Raw genomic sequence first — 23,493 nt, forward strand, 5'->3', positions numbered from 1 at the left:
TAATTTACTTATTTTCTCTTTAAGATAAAAGCGATGCTTGCAAGATTATCCAACTCGCTATTACCTATATAAAGATGATTTTTTCTCAAATCGCGAAAACTGAGATCTAAAATTTGTATCAACCTTCCAACTGACCTCGTACAACTTCGAGAAACGGCATTTTATTACTGTCCATCCACTGTAGCTGTTTCATCACGGGGAGAGGGGTATATTTATTGACGTAAGCAACATTTTTATAGTTGAACCTTGATTTTCATTTAGGTTTAATTCAGGAATAAGATATAGTGCGCCAACAAGTTAAAAAATCTTTTACAAATATTTGGAGGGCAGATGAAAAGGTCGTCATTTCTACTAAGCGTTGTCCAGCAGAAAAGAGGGGAGAATGGGCTGTTTACTACACTAGTCCCCAAAGTTTTATAATAACATTGCCTTAGACTTTCAGATCCCTGGTTGTCCAGTGTCATATCTCTGGACTTAATAGATCGAGTTATTTTTCTGCAAGTCCTGCCTGTATTCCGTTCCTTCATACCACTTCACATCCATTGGCTGGGCTCCATAATCCTTGGAAACAACACCGGATAATAGTTAATATTTATCGCATCGCATTTTAGACATGATGTTACCGCAAACAGTAATAAGAAAATATTTTAAGATTAATTAAAAAAACTGGTATTAATTTTATGATTTTTAGAGAATAGGTTATTTGACAAAAAAAAAGTCCTTTTGGGATGTAGTTCCTCTATATTTAAAACTAGAGTTCTCAATAAATCAATTCTCCTCCCCCGCCATTACTATCTAAAAGAAAAAAGTAAATATTTATTAATTTAAATGATTTTTAAAAGATTTTTTAATTATATTTTTTCACATTACCATCACCAAAAGGTTAATATGATTAAAATTTTAGTTTTAATATTTTAACACAAAGGAAGTGTCGCCACAATCGAATTCTTTTAAAATAGAGTTTTCTTAGATTTTCTCTATTATGAACGTATATTTTTTATTTATGAAATAAGGATTAAATACTTCAATGTAATTCAAAAATCAACATGAAGTGAAAAACTTAATTCATTCCATTAACAAATAGAATAAAGGTCTTATCGCTTTGGTCAATGAGAGTTTAATGAGGATTATTGGAGCACTATGAGTTTTAAACACTCTACCATTGGAAGACTCGAGCTCATTTATAGACGTTTATTTCCTATATAGATCTGTCACGGATCTTGATGCAATAAAGCAGGCCGTTTTGTAAATGTTAAAAATTGGAAGATTTCATTAAATAAAAGTAATCGCAAATATACTTAGTAAATAAAATTAGATTTGGCATCCAGGTTCAGGTGCGGCAGGCCTCCAGATTGTCTCGCGACGGGTAATTAATTTTTTTGAAGAGTTTGAGAATACCTAGAGATCAACTTATAAAACAAAATATGCATCTTTTATCTTCAAATATGTAAATAACATTCAAAAGGATAGATATTTTATTTTATAAATTGACTTCTATGTCTTCAAAAAAAATTATCTTTTCATTTTTACCTGTCTAAGAGACAACCTGAAGGCCTACAGCACCTGTACCAGTACCTGGAGGTCAAATCCAATTTTTTTAAAATATAGGAAAACTTCATCCCAAAAGGAAAGTTATATGTTCAAAAATTATCAATGTTTTGTTAAGTTCAATGTGTTAAATATGACTGAACGAACAACGAAAGTATAAGAAAAGAGAGGACATGATCTATATGTAACCCTGTCACGATTTTGAATTGGGTCTTTGAAATAAGCTAATAGCATCGGAAATATAAAGCCTGGATAATACATCTGTAATTATAATTTTATTTCAAATGCTACAAAAGCTAAATTTCTGTTTATCTAAAAACCAGGGGAAAGGGAATGTGATTCTGAAACATTCTAAAGGAAATTTCCCCACAACCCCCTTTTCCTCTTCTTACCCACCCCTCTTCAATTACATAAAAGAAAAAATACATACTTCCACCTTACTTTAAGAGTTTTCGTGATTTTTTGTAGAATTTTTTGCTACCCCTGTCTTAAACAAATTGCCAATTCAAGTAGCTATACAAAAGTGACTAAAATTACTCAACAATAACTGAAGTCGAAACCTTAAGAAACTATGGCTAATCAATCATACAAACAACTGCAACAGAGATATCTTAACAAACAGGCCCAGACCAACAAGTAAGTGTTTTAGTGTGGCTTTGCACGCGGGTAAGAAAAGTGTTACCATTCTAGCTGATATTTATGTAGTCTTCTTTGCTCTGTGAAAAATAATTTGAATTAATAATCTATCTAAAAATAACAAATAAAATTTTCACTATGATTCGTAGTATTTTTTAACGTTTTCAGTATTGCTCAGGGCCGGTTTTAGTTCAGCGGAAGACAATCAGATTCGGAGCCATACTTGAAAATTAATAAATAAAAAAACATGAATAAACATTATATATAGCTTCGCAACCGATTAATATCTGGTGGATTAGAACCGGTTCTCAGCCATACTGAAAAATTATATATTACAGCATCGTATTATTTCCAGTTGTCTACGAATATAAAAATTTAAATCATAAGATTAAGAACAGTTTTTTTTAGCCTTCGGCATCTCGGGACTTTAAAAAAGATTTTAATCCTGTACAATTTAATATCAGCGGAAAGCTGTTTATAATACAATGCAATAAATAACTATCAAAAATGTACTATATCATATTAAATAAACACATTCAAATTCATTAAGTATATTTATTTTCTATTTTAACAAAAAAAAATACATCAAAACTAAATACTATTAAAATTTGGTTAAACCATGGGAAGATAGTTGGTGAATAATCATGAACGTACTCGCATAATTTTTCAGACGCTTCGCTTATACTTTTGTACTACGTCAGTCTTGGAATCACCGCTCAAATCATTAAAATGTGTAAAAATAAAAAATGGTAAAGGTGATGTATTTACTTTCTTTTGAGTAAAAAAAAACCAAAAGAATATGTAGGAGGAGGGGGTATAATATATGAATAAAATAAAAGAGTTCTGAAAATATTTTTTCCCCCTTCCTTGCTGGTAAAAACTAGGAGGGGAAAAAATGAATCTTGTGCAGAATATACAACACACAGACGGAGAGGCACGGGTAAATTAAAGAATAGCTAAGCAGCAACCATGTAAAAAAAACAATAAATAATAAAAAAATTAATATCTTTGTTTCAATATTTACTTTTCAACAATTGCAAGATGATTATTAATTCTACATTTTTCATTATTTTTCATTAGTGGACATTTCAATCGTTCTGTTCAAAAACAAATATTTTTGTAAGGGGTAGGGTAGTTTTTTTAATAAAAATGTATTAAAGAAGTTATTAGAAAAAAAAAACAATACTTGCCCAGGAACAGACGTTAAAATTCGTTTTATTTGACTTCTTTGGCTAGGAAGCAAATTTAAAAAACGGCGCAATTGAAAAAAATGCTTTTGGGCTAAAAAATCCGCAATTTCTTAAAAATGTATAAAATTGTATTTGCGCGCCGTTTTCAAAATCTGCTATCAATATATTTTCTTTCATATGAGAGGGATATGAAACTAGAAGAAAAATTTTTTTTTGCCAATCAAAATAGATTAATTTAATTATACAAATAAACCTATAATTACTAGCGCAAAAAAAAAATTTTCTTCCAAGTGAAATATCCCAGGGCCTGATTTGAATATTAGATATTATGATATATGGATATTATCAAAGTAATAATGAAACTTAAAGAGAGTTATTAGGTCTAAAAATATTTTCTTCAAAGTTCCCTCCAAACAAATTTTGTAAAAGAAGGTGTATCAACTATTTTTTTTATAGCTAGCCGGTTCTTTTAGTAAGTAGTAGATGTAAAATTTTTCATAGAATTCAGATATGCAATCGGTTTTTTTGTAGACCTCTTATTTTTTAAGTAATTTAAGTTTAAAAAAAAAAAAATTAAGTCGATTTTAAGGTACTAAAATGCAACAAAAAAAAGAAAGAAAATGGTCATTATGAACAAAAATAGTAAGATCTTTAATTTGACACCTTACTTTTTCAATTCTGTCAGGTAATTATTGAAAAAATCGATTTTTTTAAACCCACGAGAATAAAAACTTTGAACTTAATTTTATTATTTCACAAATAAAAAAATATGGGTTCATATATACCATTAGAATCAGAAAAATATTACGAATCCATTGTAAGCAAAATTGAAAAAAAAAGTTTACAATATAGTATATAAACTACAATAAAAGGAATTATATGAAAATATCATATTATGTTGTACAGGCAACGTCTTAATTCTTCAATTGAGTATAAAAATGGGAAGGGGGTAAAGAGGGGGTAAAGAGGGGGTAAAAAAGGGAAGACAATAGTGTTGTCTGAACAAAAAAAATAATTGGCCATTTCTGTAATTTTTTAATTTTTTTCAATTTTGCTTACAATGGATTCGTAATATTTTTCTGATTCTAATGGTATATATGAACCCATGTTTTTTATGTCTGTTTGAGAAAATATTTAGGTCTAAAGTTTTTATTATACCGAGGTTAAAAAAATAGATTTTTTCAATAATTACTCAACAGAATTTTAAAAGTAAGGTGTCAAATTAAAGATCTTACTATTTTTGTTCTTACTGACCATTTTCTTCTTTTATTTTGTTGCGTTTTAGTACCTTAAAACCGACTTAATTATTTTTTTTAAAAACTTAAATTACTTAAAAAATAAGAGGTCTACAAAAAAACCGATTGCATATTTGAATTCTATGAAAAATTTTACATCTACTACTTACTAAAAGAACCGGCTAGCTATAAAAAAAAAAGTTGATACAACTTCTTTTGAGAAAAAAGAAAAAATTCAATTTTGCTCTTAATTTAAGAAGTCCAAAAGATAAAAAAAATAAGAGAAGGCAAGATAATTAAATATTTATATTAAAATTATGCAAATGAAATGATTAACATTACACTATTTACTTATTACTAGAAAAAAACATGCTTTTTTCGATGTTAAGATTTAAACAAAAGTTATTTTACACAAAAAAAATTTGTTAATTTAAAAACTATTGCATTTTGAATGAACTCAGTGGTGTATATTCTGCACAAGATTTATTTTATTCCCCTGCTGCAATATTTTTAAATTTTTTCCCCTCCTGGTTTTTTTCAAGCAAAGAAGGGGGAAAAATAGAAAAAAATCAGAACTCTATTCTATCTATATAAATTATTCCCCCTCCCACACATTATTTTAAGGAGTGGAGAAAAATGGAAAAAAATGTTTTCATTTCCCTTATTTTTTTCATCCCCCCCCCAAAAAAAATTTTTTTTTTTTATTTTTTACCCCCCCCCCCCTTTAGCTGGGTCAATTTTGCAGAATATACACTCCTCAATGAGCAAAAAATGAAATCTTAACTTCGAATTATTAAAAAAAAACTATTATCTCATCTTCTCTCAATACCACATGGTGGCAAAATAAAACTACCAAAAAATGATAGAAATATATTATTGACAAAATTCCCCTATTTTGCTTACAGTAGTGCTACAGTGCATAATATGAGAGGTTTAGTGTCTACTTAGGCAGATCTTATCTGTACTGAAATTTAAGTTATCATTAAAAGAAAAGTACAAGTTATGTTTAAAATCACTTCCAGTATGTCTTCGAAACTGCTTAATATCCGCTGGATTAATAATGGTTTTTGAAGACAATTTGTCGTTGTCCTCTTAGAAATATTCTATTCAATTTTGAAATAAGAATGACTGCTGAAAGTACACCCTAATACTCTCATTACACACACTGCTGTGATTGGTTAAAAAATAGTGTTGTTGAACCGACCTCTAGCTCTCATAAAACTGGGCTTATTCCAAGGTTAAATTATTTTATAGGTGTGCTTCAATAATAAATATGGTCCCTATTTTAGTACGTTCCATAAATGTTAATTTAATATCTTTTAAAGGTATTTCAATTTTGTATAAAATACTCGTATAATCCTAATTATTAAATCTAAAAGATTTCAATGAAAAATTATTTTCTTCAAAAAAAAATGAAAAAAAAATTATAATCATTTTTTTCTCATTGAAATATCTCAAGATCTTTTAATATTAATCCTTAATATTAACATTAAACATTTCTTTATAGGTAATTATTTTTAATTGTTAATTTTTCAACTTCCAAGAAAAAAGAAAAATACATATTTTTCATATTTTTTTAAATGCAATCTAAATATTAACGTTGACTCAGAAATTCAAGAATTTAAAAACATTAAAAATAATTTTCAAAAATAAAAAATCCTTTTCTAACATAAACCTAAACTACCTATGTTTTAATAATTTTCAAACCCTTTTAATTTTAATGTTTTGAAAATCTTGTAGAAATCTAATCTAAAAATTACAGATAAAATTATCTAAACGAATTCTATCAAAGTATTTTAAATAGTAAGTAATATAATAATAACTATTGAAAAAAGGGAATTATTTTAAATATAAGTGAAAAGAAGTCAGATTTTAATATATAAAAAATTGTGATCATTTTAACCGTTGATTTTTATGGATAGAAAAGTAAAAAATTGTAGACAATTTTACATGGCTTAATAAACATGTAATATTTTATAATGGACAAAATTATTACATTTATATTAAGAAGTCTTAATATTCGGAATCATAAAATTTCAATTTTCTTAAGATCTTAACAAAACCACAGGGATCGATATTTCAAATAAATACCAGGATTTTTAAGCTGACTTTAAAAAAAAATAATAAAAAATAATATTGATTTAAGAATAATTGTGATTCTGCCTTTTACTCACAGAGGAAAAAGCTTAATATTGTGTAGAATACGAAGTTGCAATAAAAAAAATCACACAATCTCGTATTTTTTACTATTATGCACTGTTTTCTATTTTCTTGTTGCTTGGGATGTATTTATTCTTGTTTCATCTTCTGTACAGATTCAGCAATAGATGGATGGATATATAATGGTGTAGGTAAATAAAACTATGTACAGTGTAAACTATCAAGTTTTCTTTAGCAAAAGATGGACATTTATATGCTTAGTGACGGATTTTTAGTGATTTTTTTTCCACTGAATCATAGAAATTTTTTTCTATGTGTTAAAAATATAACAGAATACCTAAGCATAAAATTTTATTAGTTTTAATTGCTAAAAATGTTTTTACTTGAAATAAACCCCAAAAGTAAGCAAAAAAAAAGTTCAATCACTTAAATTCCGCCCCTAAATCTGCTATAAAATTTAAAAAAGACAGCAAAATACATAAGAAAATTAGTGTTATGATATAACAGTAACTAGATGTTTAATAATAATAATGACAGTACAAACATAAAATAATAACTGTACTGTACGTACACGTGACAGGCAGTACTAAATAGTAAACAATCTGTGTGTACGAGCCAGATACAAGTTGCTCATATGTACGAGTCGTACATATGTACGTGCAGTATATATGTATGACAGGTACATATTTACAAGCAGTACACTTGTATGGCCTTCTAGTTTCTAAACATAAAACTGTACAACTTTACTTTTTTCACCAGAAAATCACCGGCAAACATCTGAAAATAAAATAGGATTGTTAATAAAATAAAAGATAAGTTTTCGACTTATCGATTGAGATTAAGAAGAAAAGGGATTAAATAAAATAAAATTACACAATCAACTAAGCTCCTAGAGGCCCATAGGAGAGCTTGAGGAAAGGATGGAAGAAGGTTTAAAACCTCCTGGTCCTTAAGAGTCACTGTAAAGCGGATCCATACAAGTTCAGCAGTTGGCGAGATCCTTCGATATACACATGACAGACACATCTTGTTACTTGTATCAGGTTATGTGACTTACCAAATTAATCCTGCATGTCCTCTGCAATCTCATGAGGGTTCAAAATTCCAGGTACACTCTTCTGTATCTTCAGCTTCTCGTCCTGCGCCTGTTTCAGGGCAGCTTCGCGCTCCTCAAGGTACAAATCACTGTCATCTTCGCCTATAATTATAAAAAAAAAATTATGCACGCTTCAAGACAGCAGCAATTAATGTTTTCTTAATAAATAAAGATTGATTGGTGCTTCACTCTCAAATTGATATTTCCTCGAATTAAAAATGAAAATTATACATGAATAGTACATAGACCAGAAAAGAATATTACAAAAAATCATACTTCCACCATCCCTCGCCAAATACCTCTTACGGGCGAGGCTGCAGTCCATGACACAACGTCAGGTCTAACAACCTGTACGTACATGCGTTGTAATCAGTTGCACCTGTTTTGGGCCAAAAAATATTTTCCTACTCCATTAATTTCCCACATTCTACATAACAGCAGTAGGAACCAAATTAACGTCTTTAAATATAACGCAGTGATGATTCGAGAATCGAACCTTTCACCTCCCGGAAGATGATTGGATGCGCTACATGTTGATTCACGGTCGCGGATTATTTCTTTCACCTTTCTCAACTTGTGGAAAATGGATTTGTAAATACAGACACACAATCATAAAAGCAAATAGGATTCGCACCTGTGAATTCTCTGATCTGAACCAGGAAATCTCTGAGATGATCCTTGAAGGCAGGTATATCTTGATCAAGGTTGAACAGACCTAAGTAGATATAATAATTTAAATAGAATACTTTTACTGTTGACTTAAATACTATTACTCATATGTAGCTCGATTAAAGAACGTCTGTTGCGTTGTTGTTGCCAGCGACGGGGGCAGACAAACAGTATAATTCTAGTTCATCAAGTTTTATGATTTCAGCTTCAATATAAACGTTCGTAAACATATCTGCGTCTAGGAAGTTTGTTTCCGCTCTTGTTTGTGGGAATGCAGATAACACCATTAATTTTAATCTATTCCTATCTTATTATTGAACATTTTATGGGATGATAAAAATCTGCAAAATTAGCTAAAAAATATATATGAGGTAATAAATAACAAGTACTTTTTAATGAATTAAAGACTAAACTCCAAGCTATCATGGCTCTTAGAAGTATGTTAGCAGCTGCGGGTCGAACGTCTGGACGCACAGACTTTCCCAGTACATTGTTATATTAGCTATCAAAGTACGTTTATGAGAGTTTTAAAATGTTTTATTTTAGATCTAACCTGTGACTGTTATCTTAATCTGGTTGTCTGTGAGATGTGGGAACGCTGTTTTCAACAGATTGGCTACATACCCCTGAAAATATTTTAATCATGTATTGTTTGCTTCATCGCATTAACTGAATTGGGGCGGGCCCGTGGTGTAACTTAATAGGCAGGATTAATAATTTTTATTGGGGAGAGTTGGGGGGTTAAATATTGGTATTTTCTGTATTATTGGTAGAAAAGTTTTTAAGCCAAAGTATGAAAACTTGTTTATAAAACTTTGGGGACCCTCCCATATAATTTACAGTCTAACCAATCCCTGGCAGATATCATTTTTACCTGGATGTATGTGACGTTGTTTTCCGAGCCAGAACCCAGAGGAACCTTTATAATTGTCTCTGATTCTACCAAGGAGAACATGTAGGCCAGGATACTCGCGTGCAGGGTTAACCCTGCGGTGTGAGAAGTGTCGGTTACCTAAACAAATATATGGTTACGTATATACGCGCATATAGATAGATATTAGCTTACTTGCAGGGGGTTAGGGAGCAGTAGTTTATGCTTGTATTGCGTAAATCCGAGAGTTAGCCGCAGTCGAAAGCTATTATTAAGTCTAAGTGTTCTTAATATTGACCAAACGCATAGTATAATTATATTTGATAACAATTAGACTTAATAATCGCTTTCGACTGAAGCTAGTTCACTGATTTTACGCAATATAAGCACAAACTACTTCTTCCTTTTTGGTTAGGTGCTTGTAGGTGTTTTATTAGCTAACATATGGAAATCAATCGATTAGACGATAAAATATTTTAGGAGCTAACAAACATTGGTAAAATTCCGTTAGCTTTGACGTAAATATGAGCGAGGCTAATCCACAATAAAACATATAAAATATGTCGAAGAAAATCTATGTAATCTAAGTTAATTATAAAGATTAAGGTCATTGTGAAAACAGGCAAAAATACATCTAGAAGGGAAGCTACACTATAATACTTACCACACTAAACATATGCTGAAGGATATCTGTATAATATGTTTGATAGAAAGATTGGGCCGCACTCGGGTGATTGGAAACATTCTTCAATAACTGAAATAAAATGATATTTTAATTTCTTATTAATGTATGTTTTTTAATCGATTAAATGCCTAAACACAATACCTAGCTTTCATTAACTAGTATCCATCTATCTAACTACCACTTAATTAATCAATCAATCAATTCCTTCCTGGAACAATATGGTAAGTCCTGTATCAGCGGCATTCCTCATACTCGACCAATCAATCATTCAAATCATATAATCAACTAATGTATTAATCTATCTATCTACTATTTGATTAATCAATTAATTCCTTTATGGAACAAAATGTTCAGTACTTTATCAGCGGAATTCCTAGTAGTACGCAATCGAACAATCAATCAAACAAACTAAGTATGAATCTATCTATCTATCTATCTATCCGTCTATTTTACTACCATTTGTACATTCGATGAATTAAATCAAATAATCAACTAATGTATGAATCTATCTATCCATCTATTTAATTTACTACCGTTTGATCAATCAATCAATAAATCAATCCATCAAACAAATCAATCAATCAATTAATCAACAAATGAATAAATTAATCAACAAATCAATCAATAAGTCAATCAAGAAATCAATTAATCAACAAATTAATCAATCACTAAATTATTAAATCAATTCTTACCTGGAACAAAATGTTAAGTCCAGTGTCAGCGACGTTCCTCATGGTGTGCTTGAAGGCCCAGATAATTGAGTCGAGGACAAGCTTGAACTGTGTCGGCTGAATTTCAAGGAAGGCAGAGAAGCAGTGCATATTCACAGCCTTAACACAGAAATATCTCAACAATTGTTAAAGATAGCTAACCTTTTTCTAAAACATTTAGATTCTTAAAGTAATCGTTCTACAAAATTAGCTTTTTTAGCTTGTAAAAACAAATGTCCGTTAATTGAGTAGGTAGGTATTTGTAATTTAATCTTTAATATACAATAGCAGTGCAAAATAAACTGAAGAAAATCTAAGAATAGCAACATCTTCTATAGCCACTTTTAAGAAAACAAGACAACCTTTATCTGGGTGTCTTTTTTGAGACTGGTAAAAAATCCTACATTTTCCAGGATTAGAAATTCTTTAGTAAGATCATTTCTTAGTTATTCTTATTGTATTGTTCGGACTTTAACGATAACTTTGTTAATTTTGTTTCGATTTTCCATTAATTTTTTTACCTGTAGAAGAAAGAAGAAGTTAGTCCTATGCTCGGGGAACACCTCAAAGTCTTTGTTGATCATCTCCAGGGTGCACTCGAACACGGCGTCGAATATCTTAGGGATGGTTGGGGTCATGTGCATCTTTAACTTGTTCACCACTGTGCCCATCACTGATAAAACCTTGATAGATAGATAATTAGAAGACTCATAATACCTATATAAGATGATAAAAAAAATAAAGGTACCCATCTAGATTGACAAATAAATATTAAAATCAAGCAATTCTAAGCAGAAATTGTTATATAATAAATGGTTGAACTTCACTTTCCTTGTATTTCATAATTAATATAATAAAATAGAAAGGGGACAGACATGTCACCTAAAACACAGAGGAATTCAAACAAAACAGCATGGTACTGGATGTACCATGAGATACTATTTTGACATATAAATCAAATCTTGCTTAATGAGTTGCATGATAACATTGTCTAACTAAATGTTTTTTATCATGGTTGAGTTTCTTTGTGTTTTAGGTTTGGTTACAAAGAGTGTCTAACTCTCCCTTATAATATAAAACTAAGAGTATGACTAACCTCTGGTTCCCTGGCCTCAGGTACAGTACACCTGTGATAATCAGCCAGCACAGCGTCCAGCATGGGCGGGATAAAGTTCTCCAACACGATGTTGGGGTCGTTGGACCTGTCCACCCAACTGCCGATCAACTTCAGCGTCTCTTTCTTCACCACGCGCATGCTCTTGATCAGCGGCTGTTTGGTTACCTGGAAAAAATAAGATCACTGTAAGTGTTGTGATGTTGAAAAGTATTTAAGTACCATGATTTTTTAAAACACTGCACATGGGTAAGGAAAATTATGTAAGGAAAATTATGTTCGTAGCCCAAGTTTTTGTCATTTGTGCTCTTCAAAAATGTGGAGACTAATACAAGCTAAAACATTCTTAACTTTACCCAAAAAATTATCTACAGAAATTGAAGTTATTTTCATGATCAACTTATCGTCCATAGTATTATCCCTGAGGATCCATGCTTACTTTTTTTTCAGGGACTTATATTTCCGATATTAGCCGATTTCAAAGACTCAATACAAAACTGGGTTCAGGGTCCCCACCCTGTGGGCAGAGTTACATACAGCTCATGTCTATTTTTTTATTACTAGCGCCTACGCCTCGAGAGGCGTATAGAGGCATTTGAGGAGGGGTGATTTGAATTTATTCGAAAAACCAATTCTTTATTTTGAAATTAAAAAGAAAAAAAAACTTTTTTGGGAGAGTAGGGGAGATTTAAAAAAAAAATAATTATCAACCTTCCCCGAACCTATGAGAAGCAACCCTGTGAAGTAAAACAATATCAGTTCAACGGTTAGAGGTCCATCGGTACAAACAGACAGATAGACATCCTCCTGTTACTTTATTATAAGGATAGGTACCTGTTCTCCGTTGTGTGTGATGGCGGCAATAATATTCTCTGACATAACTTTGTAAACATTCAACATATCAAGGTAGATGCGGCCCAGTTGTAGCATGTACGGGTGTCCTGAAAGAAAACAGTTATGACAACATCCATATGTAGCTAAGCTCAAAAATTATAAATGGATATCAGGATATAATGTACTACAGAGGAGTTTTATAAAAAAAAAACATTAACTAAAAAACACGAAACCTTGTAAGATTTAAAATGTGAAAATCTATGAATCGATCTAGCACCTCAACCAATAAACAAGTCCTAATGAAACTTAATGGGGATATGTAAATTGTGAACTTATTTAGTCCCTAAAAATATCAGCCCTCTCTCTCGAATTGGAGTAAAGAAAATCATGAAAACTTATAAATGTAGGAATCGATCTAGCACCCCATTTTAATTGACGAATCTTAATGAAACTTGGTAAAAATATGAAGAATGTTAATATGGGGTCATCTATAATTTTCTTGTGAATATAGTCTTAAGAAAACTGCCCAATTATAATTAATAATACCCTACCTAAAGCTTTACATGCTCTAAGATTAGTCTTAAGAATACTACCCAATTATAATTATTAATACCTTACCTAAAGCTTTACATGCTCTAACATTAGTCTTAAGAATACTGCCAAATTATAATTATTAATACCTTACCTAAAGCTTTACATGCTCTAGCATTAGTCTTAAGAATACTGCCCAATTATAATTAAAAATACCTTACCTAAAGCTTTGCATGCTCTAACATTAGTCTTAAGAATACTGCCCAATTATAAGGGGGGGGGAAGTTTTGCCACTTTCGCGTAATCCGTGATTATTAGGCTAGGTATTGATGTGAGACTATAGGTTATTTGGGATAAAAGTTTACTTTTGGGTAGTACTTCACGTATATTTAATCATTTTTTGGATAGGTCTCCAGGTTCAGGTGCTGCAGGCTGGAAGGTGGTTTCTGGACAGGTAAAAAAAAATTAAAATTTTTGTTTGAAGAGTTAGAGATCAAATTATTAAACAAAATATGCATCTTTATGGATATTAATGAAATACCAGAAGAAAAAATTAAAATCGGCCTCCAGGTTCAAGTGCTGCAGGCCTCCAGGTCCACTCTGGACAGGTAAAAAAACAAGTTTTTTATTTGAAGAGTTAGAGGTCAACTTATAAAACAGAATATGCATATTTTTTTATATTATTGACATATTTGAAGAAAAAATTAAAATCGGCCTCCAGGTTCAGGTGCTGCAGGCCTCCAGGTCCACTCTGGACAGGTAAAAAAACAAGTTTTTTATTTGAAGAGTTAGAGGTCAACTTATTGAAATATCAGAAGAAAAAATTAAAATCAGCCTCCAGGTTCAAGTGCTGCAGGCCTCCAGGTCCACTCTGGACAGGTAAAAAAATATTTTTTTTATTTGAAGAGTTAGAGTTCAACTTATAAAACAGAATATGCATATTTTTTTATATTATTAACATTCTTGAAGAAAAAATTTAAATCAGCCCCCAGGTTCAGGTGCTGCAGGCCTCCAGGTCCGCTCTGGACAGGTAAAAAAACAAGTTTTTTTTATTTGAAGAGTTAGAGGTCAACTTATTAAACAGAATATGCATATTTTTTGATATTATTGACATATTTAAAGAAAAATTAAAATCGGCCTCCAGGTTCAGGTGCTGCAGGCCTCCAGGTCCACTCTGGACATGTAAAAAATAAAAATTTTTATTTAAAGAGTTAGAGGACAACTTTAAAAACAGAATATGCATCTTTTTTGATGTTATTGACATATTTGAAGAAAAAATTAAAATCGGCTTAAAGGTTCAGGTGCTGTAGGCCTCTAGGTCCACTCTGGAAAGGTAAAAAATAAAAAAAAAATTATTTGAAGAGTTAGAGGTCAACTTATAAAACAGAATATGCTTCTTTTTTTATATTATTGACATATTTGAAGAAAAAATTAAAATCGGACTCCATGTTATAATCCTGCAGGCCTCCAGGTCCACTCTGGACAGGTATAAATTAAGTCTTTATATCTGGAAAGTTACAGGTCAACTTATAAAAAAAATATGCATTGTTTTGGATATAATAAATATACTTGAAGATAAAATTAAAATCGGCCTTCAAGTTTAGGTGCTGCAAGCTTACATTTTCAGGTATTTTTGCTTTTTTTCCTGTTTTAAAACATGGTAGGTAGGTATCGTACATTTTTACTTTTTTATATGGACAGTGACACTTTTACCTGGATCCTGGTGAACGCTGGTTGAATATCTCAAATGGTTATTTTGGAATTTAGAAGAAAGATTTCGAAATAGAATAAGTTTAAAACTTAAAATATAATAATATATTGAAATTAAAGGACCTGGAGCCTGTCTGGACACACATTTTGAAGCCTTAAATGATTTTATTTTATTATCTTATTTTAACCATTTTTTAAATACATACCTTTCCTCTAAATTCAAAAATTACCTGGATATTTACCTGGCCAATGGCCAACAGCAATCACTGGGATCCATCAAAAAGTTTCAATGAATATGATAACTACCAGGTTCAAATAAATATAGAATAGGAAAAAAGTAGGGGGGAAATCAAATAAATAGGAAATATACCTGAAAATAGTCTCTAAAGTTCACCTGGAAGCCTGCAGCACCTGAACCTGGACGCCAATTTTATTTTTTTTCTTCAAATATACATGTAACATCTAAAAAGATGCTAATGTTGTTTTAAGAACTGACCTCTAACTCTTCAAATAAAAAAAATTATTGTTATACCTGCCCAGAGTGCACCTGGAGGCCTGCAGCACGTGAACCTGGAGGCCAATTTTAATTTTTTCTTCAAATATGTCAATAATAACAAAGAAATGCATATTCTGTTTTATAAGTTGACCTCTAACTCTTCAAATAATTTTTTTTTATTTTTTTACCCGTCCTGAGTTGACCTGGAGTTCTGCAGCACCTGAACCTGAAGGCCGATTTTAATTTTTTCTTCAAATATGTCAATAATACAAAAAAAGATGCATATTCTGTTTTATAAGTTGACCTCTAACTCTTCAAATAAAAAATTTGATTTTTTACCTGTCCAGAGTGGACCTGGAGGCTAGCAGCACCTGAACCTGGAGGCCGATTTAAATGTTTTCTTCAAATATGTCAATAATATCAAAAAATATGCATATTCTGTTTTATAAGTTGACCTCTAACTCTTCAAATAAAAAACTTGTTTTTTTACCTGTCCAGAGTGGACCTGGAGGGCGAGGCCTGCAGCACCTAAACCTGGAGGCCGATTTTAATTTTTTTTTAAAATATGTCAATAATATAAAAAAATATTCATATTCTGTTTAATAAGTTGACCTCTAACTCTTCAAATAAAAAAAACTTGTATTTTTACCTGTCCAGAGCGGACCTGGAGGCCTGCAGCACCTGAACCTGGAGGCCGATTTTAATTTTTTCTTCAAATATGTCAATAGTATAAAAAATATGCATATTCTGTTTTATAAGTTGACCTCTAACTCTTCAAATAAAAAACTTGTTTTTTTTACCTGTCCAGAGTGGACCTGGAGGGTTGCAGCACTTGAACCTGGAGGCCGATTTTAATTTTTTCTTCTGGTATTTCAATAATATCCATAAAGATGCATATTCTGTTTAATAAGTTGACCTCTAACTCTTCAAATAAAAAAACTTGTTTTTTTACCTGTCCAGAGTGGACCTGGAGGCCTGCAGCACCTGAACCTGGAGGCCGATTTTAATTTTTTCTTCAAATATGTCAATAATATAAAAAAATATGCATATTCTGTTTTATAAGTTGACCTCTAACTCTTCAAATAAAAAACTAGTTTTTTTACCTGTCCAGAGTGGACCTGGAGGCCTGCAGCACTTGAACCTGGAGGCCGATTTTAATTTTTTCTTCTGGTATTTCAATAATATCCATAAAGATGCATATTTTGTTTAATAATTTGATCTCTAACTCTTCAAACAAAAATTTTTAATTTTTTTTACCTGTCCAGAAACCACCTTCCAGCCTGCAGCACCTGAACCTGGAGACCTATCCAAAAAATGATTAAATATACGTGAAGTACTACCCAAAAGTAAACTTTTATCCCAAATAACCTATAGTCTCACATAAATACCTAGCCTAATAATCACGGATTACGCGAAAGTGGCAAAACTTCCCCCCCCCCTTAATAATATCCGTACCTAAAGCTTTACATGCTCTAACATTAGTCTTAAGAATACTGCCCAATTATAAATAATAATATCCTTACCTAAAGCTTTACATGCTCTAACATTAGTCTTAAGAATACTGCCCAATTATAAATAATAATACCTTACCTAAAGCTTTACATGCTCTAACATTAGTCTTAAGAATACTGCCCAATTGCTTCACTGCTTCATGATCTTTTAATACATCCACATTGTTGCTCGCCTGAAAATATAAAGTGAGTAAAAAAACGTTGTTTTACTATAATAGGTAGTTATTTAACGCATCGTATTAGACAGCTTTCCATGGATATTAAAATTAAAATTTTATAAGATTAAAACCAGTTTTGTAAACCCTGAGGGGCCGAAGGCCCGAGCTAACAAAACTGATTTCATTTTCAATCTTATCGTTATTTTACCCAGCTGCGAGTTTCATTTTATTTGAGTACATAATTATCTGGTGTAAGATCCATTCAATAATAAATCCAGTGACTTGCATAAGATGTAAAATAGTGTAGGTACCTGGTTGATGATATCATCCCAAACTTGATTAGGTAGCTGCATGTATTTTTCAATCAACTGTTCTTGTTGGCGCTGATCGTTGCTTGCACCGATCATATGTCCAACTGCTTCGTAGAATGTTTGTACCTAGGTAATATTTATTTTTTTAAATCTTCCAAAGTTGATACCTTGAAAAATGGTCGAAAATTTTTGTATTTCAAATTTTAAAATATTTTACTAGGTATATATATTGGGGGGGGGGGGGGGAAATAAAGATGGTTGGGGAGACAGAAATAGGTTGGAAAGTATAAATCCCTCTGCTCAACTAAAAAAAACATAATTCCAACAAGAACGAAAACTAAGCAAATCTGACCTGTTGTGGTTGTAGATCACAGATAATTGTGTTGATAGAAGCTAACAGCTCGTCAATAAATGGCATCACCTCACCAACCTGCGGCATACATAATATATTTTCGATTTAGCGTAAAATTATTTTAATATTACATATATACCAGGGTTTTTTTTTTACGTCCAATACCGGTTTGTTTCTAAGAGAAATAACTGGTTTATGAGACAAGGTGAAATATACAATCATGACAGTTGTCCGCCGGTAGTAAAATAAAAAACAATAAATGGATATCAAAAATTTCATTTTCTTTCTTTTGAAACTATACGATAAATTGAGTTTTCAGCAGTTTTCTACTTCTATTTTGTAATACCCCCCCCCCCCCTCGGACCCTCTGTCATAAAAGACTATTTTCATGTTTCACCACCCATAAGCCTTTAAACATTGAGAATACCTGAATCTGAACAAATTGTCTGCGACATTTGAGAGCAATCTTGATGAATGTATCACAAGCCATGTCCTGTTTTCACAAAGGTTTTGATACCAATATTTTATCATACATAGAAAAATCATTTTTAAGTAGTGAGGAATATATGTAGAGAGTCTAGATGATCAATCAATTATATTGACCATTGTAAGAACAATCCGTTCACATTATTGATTAAAAGTGTTCCCCCTTTAGGTACAATTTGGCAGTTATTTTTCAATTCTAGCTATGATTAGTAAATACTTAGGATAAAACTTGAAACAACCAATTCAACAATTTTATCGCTGGTATTCAGATTTAAATGATATGAAATTATAATATAAACAAGGATGACAACATCCATAAAAGCGAAGCACTGAAACGGTGGGACAAACGAACATTAACACTTGTATAGTGTCTGAATTGAATAATCAGAATATAAAAGTATCGAAAGTAAATTTGTTGGAAAACTGCTTGATACAGGATAATGTTTATGGACATACTTACATTTTTAGGACTTGATTATAGAGTTGATTCGCTTATACTATTGTTCTTTGTTGTCTCAGGAATCAATATACCAAAAATCAGATCAAACGGATAATTAGATCACATAAAAATTTGTTGTTAAAAAAGTAAAAAAAATCAACATGTTTAAAATGGACGTACGGACATTCTGGTAATGATTATAGAGTTGCTACGGTTTCTAAATCGTACCTAACTACTACAGGAATCATCATGCAAAATTTATAGGACAATTCTAACATGCCTAAATTAACGAATAAAAGCTATCTATCTCGGACGGACGTATGGACGGACGGACGTACCGACCCTAATTATAGAAAAGCTTCGCTTTTAACAAAATCCTCCGTCTACTAGAAAATCTTTCTTTACAGTTAACAGTACTTAAATGGTTAGAACTTTCAGCGAGTAAAAACTAAAAGCTAGTGCTATAAACAATTCATGCATTGCATTGATATATTGTCGAAACTTTAAAATCTAATTGATAGAATTGTTCTATGATATCAAAACCTCCCTGAACACCCTCGTGATTTTCGTGCATGAATTCAAATAATTTGTTGACAACAGTCTTTAAGAACCTCCAGTGCGCCCGCAAAAACCTGAAAAATAGATTAAGATCAAAGGGACAATTCATTATTCAGTGTATCTACTAAGCATAATGATCATTTTATTTGTTGTAGATTTTACCTCACATCTTATAACAAGTTAAATATTTTAAGTTCTTCTAATATCTCTGATAAGCATGCACTTTGGGTCCGTCCAAACTTTTCAACCAATAATTTTATTCCATAAAAGTGTTCATTATCATAATTAAGGATGTAAATAATTTATAGTTTATTGTCTTATCCCTTAAAATTACCGATAAAAAAATATAAAATATAAATATAAAAATATAAAAAAAATTATCATCTCTTACAATGTTGTAGATCTCTAATATTTGCTTACCTGGGATATTGGCCCACAATGTACATGATGTTAGAAGCAATGACGGCCTTGTTATCTTTTCCCTTCTTCTGCTCGCATAAACCTAACAGATCCTAGACAGAACATTCAAAATTACTAAAACAAGATCAGTTGTCATAAGAAAACTTAGGCCTGTTGGAATTTAAAAGCGATACCTACTTTTCTTTCATGTACAGAGAAACAACCCTTGAGCTCCAAAAATGTTGTAATAACATAATAAGTACGATTAAAAATGGCTAAGTTACACAAAATTTCAGACAGACAAACAAACATAGTTATTTGATGGACATCCACTTACGTCAATGAACAACTAAAAACTGTTTAACTTTTCCTGAATTTCCTTTAAGTATTCTAAATAGAGATCCTACGCTTCTTTGCGGAGAGCGTCATTCATTACAATGACCTAATTTTGGACACCTGCCATACTCGGCGAGGGTGAGGAAATAAAAGGTAGCTCACTTGAAACAGCGTTACAAGTCATAATGTACTTGAACGTAGAGCTTGAGCTTGTACTCGTAGCTAGGTGTACTAAAGTGCATATTCCTACTCTATGACTACTTAGGTCCAATCAAACACTAAGAAAATATGACTACACACACAATTAGAGGTTCATATGTAGATTAGACGTAAAACATAGATAAATTGTGTACCTTAATAACATAAACCAGGAATCTCTTTTCGTCTTCTTCTCCCATTGAGCCGGAAATAGAACCAATAGCCCAGCAAAGTGTGTTTAAATTCTTCCACGACCATTCAGTTCCGTTGACCTAACATTAAAATCATAGTAATGGATATAGAATACGTGGATATTGTGACAGGAAAATTTTTATCGACAATCTAGTTTGTTAATATAGTCCTCAGAACATTTTAGATGTTTATAAATAAAAAACAATATATTGTTTTACGCGTTCTCTACAGAAAAAAAATGAATATAAATCCAGGAAAAAATCTAGCCAAGGCGCAAGTTCTAAATTAATGAACGTACCTGGTTGGTCAGTTTTTCAGTCATGATCCTCTCAGTATCCTGACAGTCTAAATGAGTGAGGTATACCAGTGTCTCTCTCATGTTCTTGTACATTATGATGCTGTCTGTGTCCTAAAATAAATAAATACACTATAAAAAGTTAAAATTGATGTATAAAATAAGTGGATAATATGACAGAGGAAGAATTGTTTTAAATTTATGATGCTATTTCCCCCGTCATATATGGTCACGGTCAGTATATATCCATAATAAAGGGAAGGCGGTTGTGACACTTTTTGAAACCAAAACTAAAAGTCAAAGGAACTCAACTAAAACTAAGAGTTACAGCATTGAAATTTGGTATGGCAGTTGCTTTAAAGAGGTACAATGTGGAACTGTGAAGAAACGGCGGCGGAACCGCCGCTTTCGCCGTTTTGTTTTTATGGCGGCTAACGGCGGTAGCGGCGGTTTCACCAACTTTTTTTCACAGTTCCATATTTTACCTCTTTAAAGCGACTATCATTCCAAATTTCATTGCTGTAATTCTTTCGTAAGTTGAATTCCTGTAATTTTGTTTTCAAAAAGTGTCACAACCGCCCCCTCCCTTTATATTAATTTGGCATTTTCCCTTAAAGTGCATGTTGAGCCCTAAACTGCATAGCATATTAGGTTAGCTTATATTGCGTGATAGGTAGTCTTACAGGCTTAGGACCCCGTAGGGTTTAGGCAGAGGAGAAAAAACCAACCCCCTATTTTCTATTCATGTAGAAATAACAATGGATGATCTCAGTGCTACTACTGCAGGTATAGATATACATTTTGTAAGAAGCTTAGAAATAAGTTTTAAGAAATAACCCATATGGAGAAGTATTGGATTTGACTTTATTATCAGAAAATAAAATCTACAGAGGGGGAAGTGGGAGTTATTACCTTCATGAACTCTCTGACAAGTTCTCCCTGGTCATTTTCAGCCACCAGAACCTCTTCAGGCTTTGCCATCTTACTGATCATAATGTACCTGGAAAAAAAACATTTTTTAATTACAAAATTTGTTTTTTTCCGTCATAGTGCATTTAGAGCACTAAACCACCCTCCTTTGTTAAAATAGGAGGTGCAATTGCAATTGTTTTTTCGCATGTCTAACCCCTGCGTTAACACTAACCAAGCATGGCTACCCAATAAAACCTAACCTAACTCAACCTTAGGTATTGAACAATCAAAGGAAAAACTCTGCGCTCAACTAAGCTCTTTCAGGGAAGCCCCAAATTACCACATAATATCCCCTTAGATTTTTAAAATAATAGCATGGAAAAATTACAGACAAATATGTTTGTCGTTCAATCATTTAAAAGCCTTCCCTTCTAATAAATAAAATAAATCTTTTTAAAATATTTATAAACCAAATATAAAGAGAAACGACTACTTTACCTTAGCTTTGTAAGAACAGGGGCGTAGAACTGTCTTCTCTGAGGGGTGGCGTTGTTGAATGGACGGGACATGAAAAGGGGGCTCTGGGACGAAGCACTAGATAGATAAATAATGGATAGAAATTAGATTTAGATGGACATAACATTATCTATTAACGGCTACGCCCCTAGAGGCACTTTAAAATATTTGTTTTCTTTAAATATATATATTGAGAAATAATTTGTCTAATTTAAAATTAGCTGTTTTGATTTTTGTTTCCTATGCCAGTGACCAATGCGAAGCTACACTATAAAGGATATCCATTTCGGTTCAGCGGTTAGCAAGATCCTTCAGTACAGACATTATGTTACTTTTTTATAAAAATACTAGCGGCTTCGCCCCTAGCAAAACCAATTTTTCGTATTTTAGATTTAAAAGAAAATTTTTAAAAAAATTTCTTGGGGGGGGGGGGGTTGGAAGTCGACCCCACTATTTTAATTTTAGTTTTAAAAACTCATAAAAAGAAAAAAAAATTTGTGGTGGGAGGATTTTTCATTTTTTGGGGGGGTTGGGGGTGTCCCACCTTCCAAGAAAATAGTTATAAACCTTCCCGGGACTTATGAGAAGCTACCCTGTAAAGGAGAACCCGATCAATTCAGCGTTTAGCGAGATCCTTCGCTACAAACACACAGATAGACAGACATCGTTCTACTTTGTATTATAGATAGATTAAAAATATATCCTACTTGAAAGGTGATTCCCTGTAGAGGTCAGCGGTCAAAGCATTCCAGTACTCGAGGCAGATCTTACTAATCTCTGTGTCGTCCACTTCAGAGATAAGTAACAGGTAGTGCAGTGCCTAGAGGGAAAAAAAGTTTTAATCTAAAATTAAAAATAGAAATAAAATAAATATAGAATACGTAGATATTGTGACAAAGAAGTTTTTGTCGAGAATTTAAGTTGCTAATATAGTCCTACTTAATAATCTTAAAAAACTCTAAAAATTGGCCATTTTTCAAAAATAGCGTTATTCTAGAGGTTTTTGAGATTTTCTCAGGCTAGGAACAAGATTTTTTGAAAATTTCAAAAGTTCCTGATTCTACTCCTCAAGGCCTATTTAGGGAGCACCATGAAGCCATAGTTGTGATGCAATGATTTTTTGACCACCAAAAGGCAAAATAATTGCAACTGCACTACTTGAATTTCAAAAAAAAGCTGGAAAAAATCCTCTATTATAGATTTATTGGCCTACCTTAAGGAGAGGTTCAGTGCTGGGCTGTTTCTCCAGAAGTTGTCCATGTTCCTTCAGGTAGGTGCACAGGAACAGCGCCAGGTTCTGGATAAACTTCTGCTCGTCGTCCATACCGTCTTTGTACGCCTCCTA

General features: G+C 32.0%; 1 protein-coding gene across 11 annotated transcripts in view; it reads right to left on the minus strand.

Moving 5' to 3' along the window:
- Positions 1-3,175: 3,175 nt before the first annotated feature.
- Positions 3,176-23,493, minus strand: part of emb (exportin-1 emb) — a 37,774-nt gene continuing 17,456 nt past the window's right edge. Inside the window, exons 12-37 of one of the 11 annotated variants that reach the window (XM_080177040.1) lie at positions 23,362-23,490; positions 22,856-22,968; positions 22,131-22,226; positions 21,633-21,720; positions 20,724-20,834; positions 20,389-20,505; positions 19,721-19,812; positions 19,289-19,374; positions 18,245-18,309; positions 17,818-17,895; positions 17,466-17,591; positions 17,076-17,169; positions 12,749-12,855; positions 11,897-12,082; positions 11,322-11,483; positions 10,783-10,920; positions 10,070-10,159; positions 9,409-9,546; positions 9,088-9,160; positions 8,500-8,580; positions 7,827-7,967; positions 6,701-7,546; positions 5,814-5,968; positions 3,682-3,736; positions 3,375-3,544; positions 3,176-3,281 (exon numbers count right to left, since the gene is read on the minus strand). In XM_080177040.1, the coding sequence (XP_080033166.1) occupies positions 7,831-7,967; positions 8,500-8,580; positions 9,088-9,160; positions 9,409-9,546; positions 10,070-10,159; positions 10,783-10,920; positions 11,322-11,483; positions 11,897-12,082; positions 12,749-12,855; positions 17,076-17,169; positions 17,466-17,591; positions 17,818-17,895; positions 18,245-18,309; positions 19,289-19,374; positions 19,721-19,812; positions 20,389-20,505; positions 20,724-20,834; positions 21,633-21,720; positions 22,131-22,226; positions 22,856-22,968; positions 23,362-23,490 (2,307 nt within the window). In that variant the 3' untranslated portion in view covers positions 3,176-3,281; positions 3,375-3,544; positions 3,682-3,736; ... (1 more) ...; positions 6,701-7,546; positions 7,827-7,830. Of the gene's footprint in view, positions 3,737-5,813; positions 5,969-6,512; positions 7,547-7,826; positions 7,968-8,499; positions 8,581-9,087; positions 9,161-9,408; positions 9,547-10,069; positions 10,160-10,782; positions 10,921-11,321; positions 11,484-11,896; positions 12,083-12,748; positions 12,856-17,075; positions 17,170-17,465; positions 17,592-17,817; positions 17,896-18,244; positions 18,310-19,288; positions 19,375-19,720; positions 19,813-20,388; positions 20,506-20,723; positions 20,835-21,632; positions 21,721-22,130; positions 22,227-22,855; positions 22,969-23,361; positions 23,491-23,493 lie in introns of those variants that run through there. The other 10 variants (XM_080177044.1, XM_080177037.1, XM_080177038.1 and 7 more) reach the window with 10 other exon arrangements.

Source organism: Acartia tonsa, chromosome 11 (assembly GCF_053477335.1).
Source record: "Acartia tonsa isolate MP-2025a chromosome 11, ASM5347733v1, whole genome shotgun sequence".
Lineage (NCBI taxonomy): Eukaryota > Metazoa > Arthropoda > Copepoda > Calanoida > Acartiidae > Acartia > Acartia tonsa.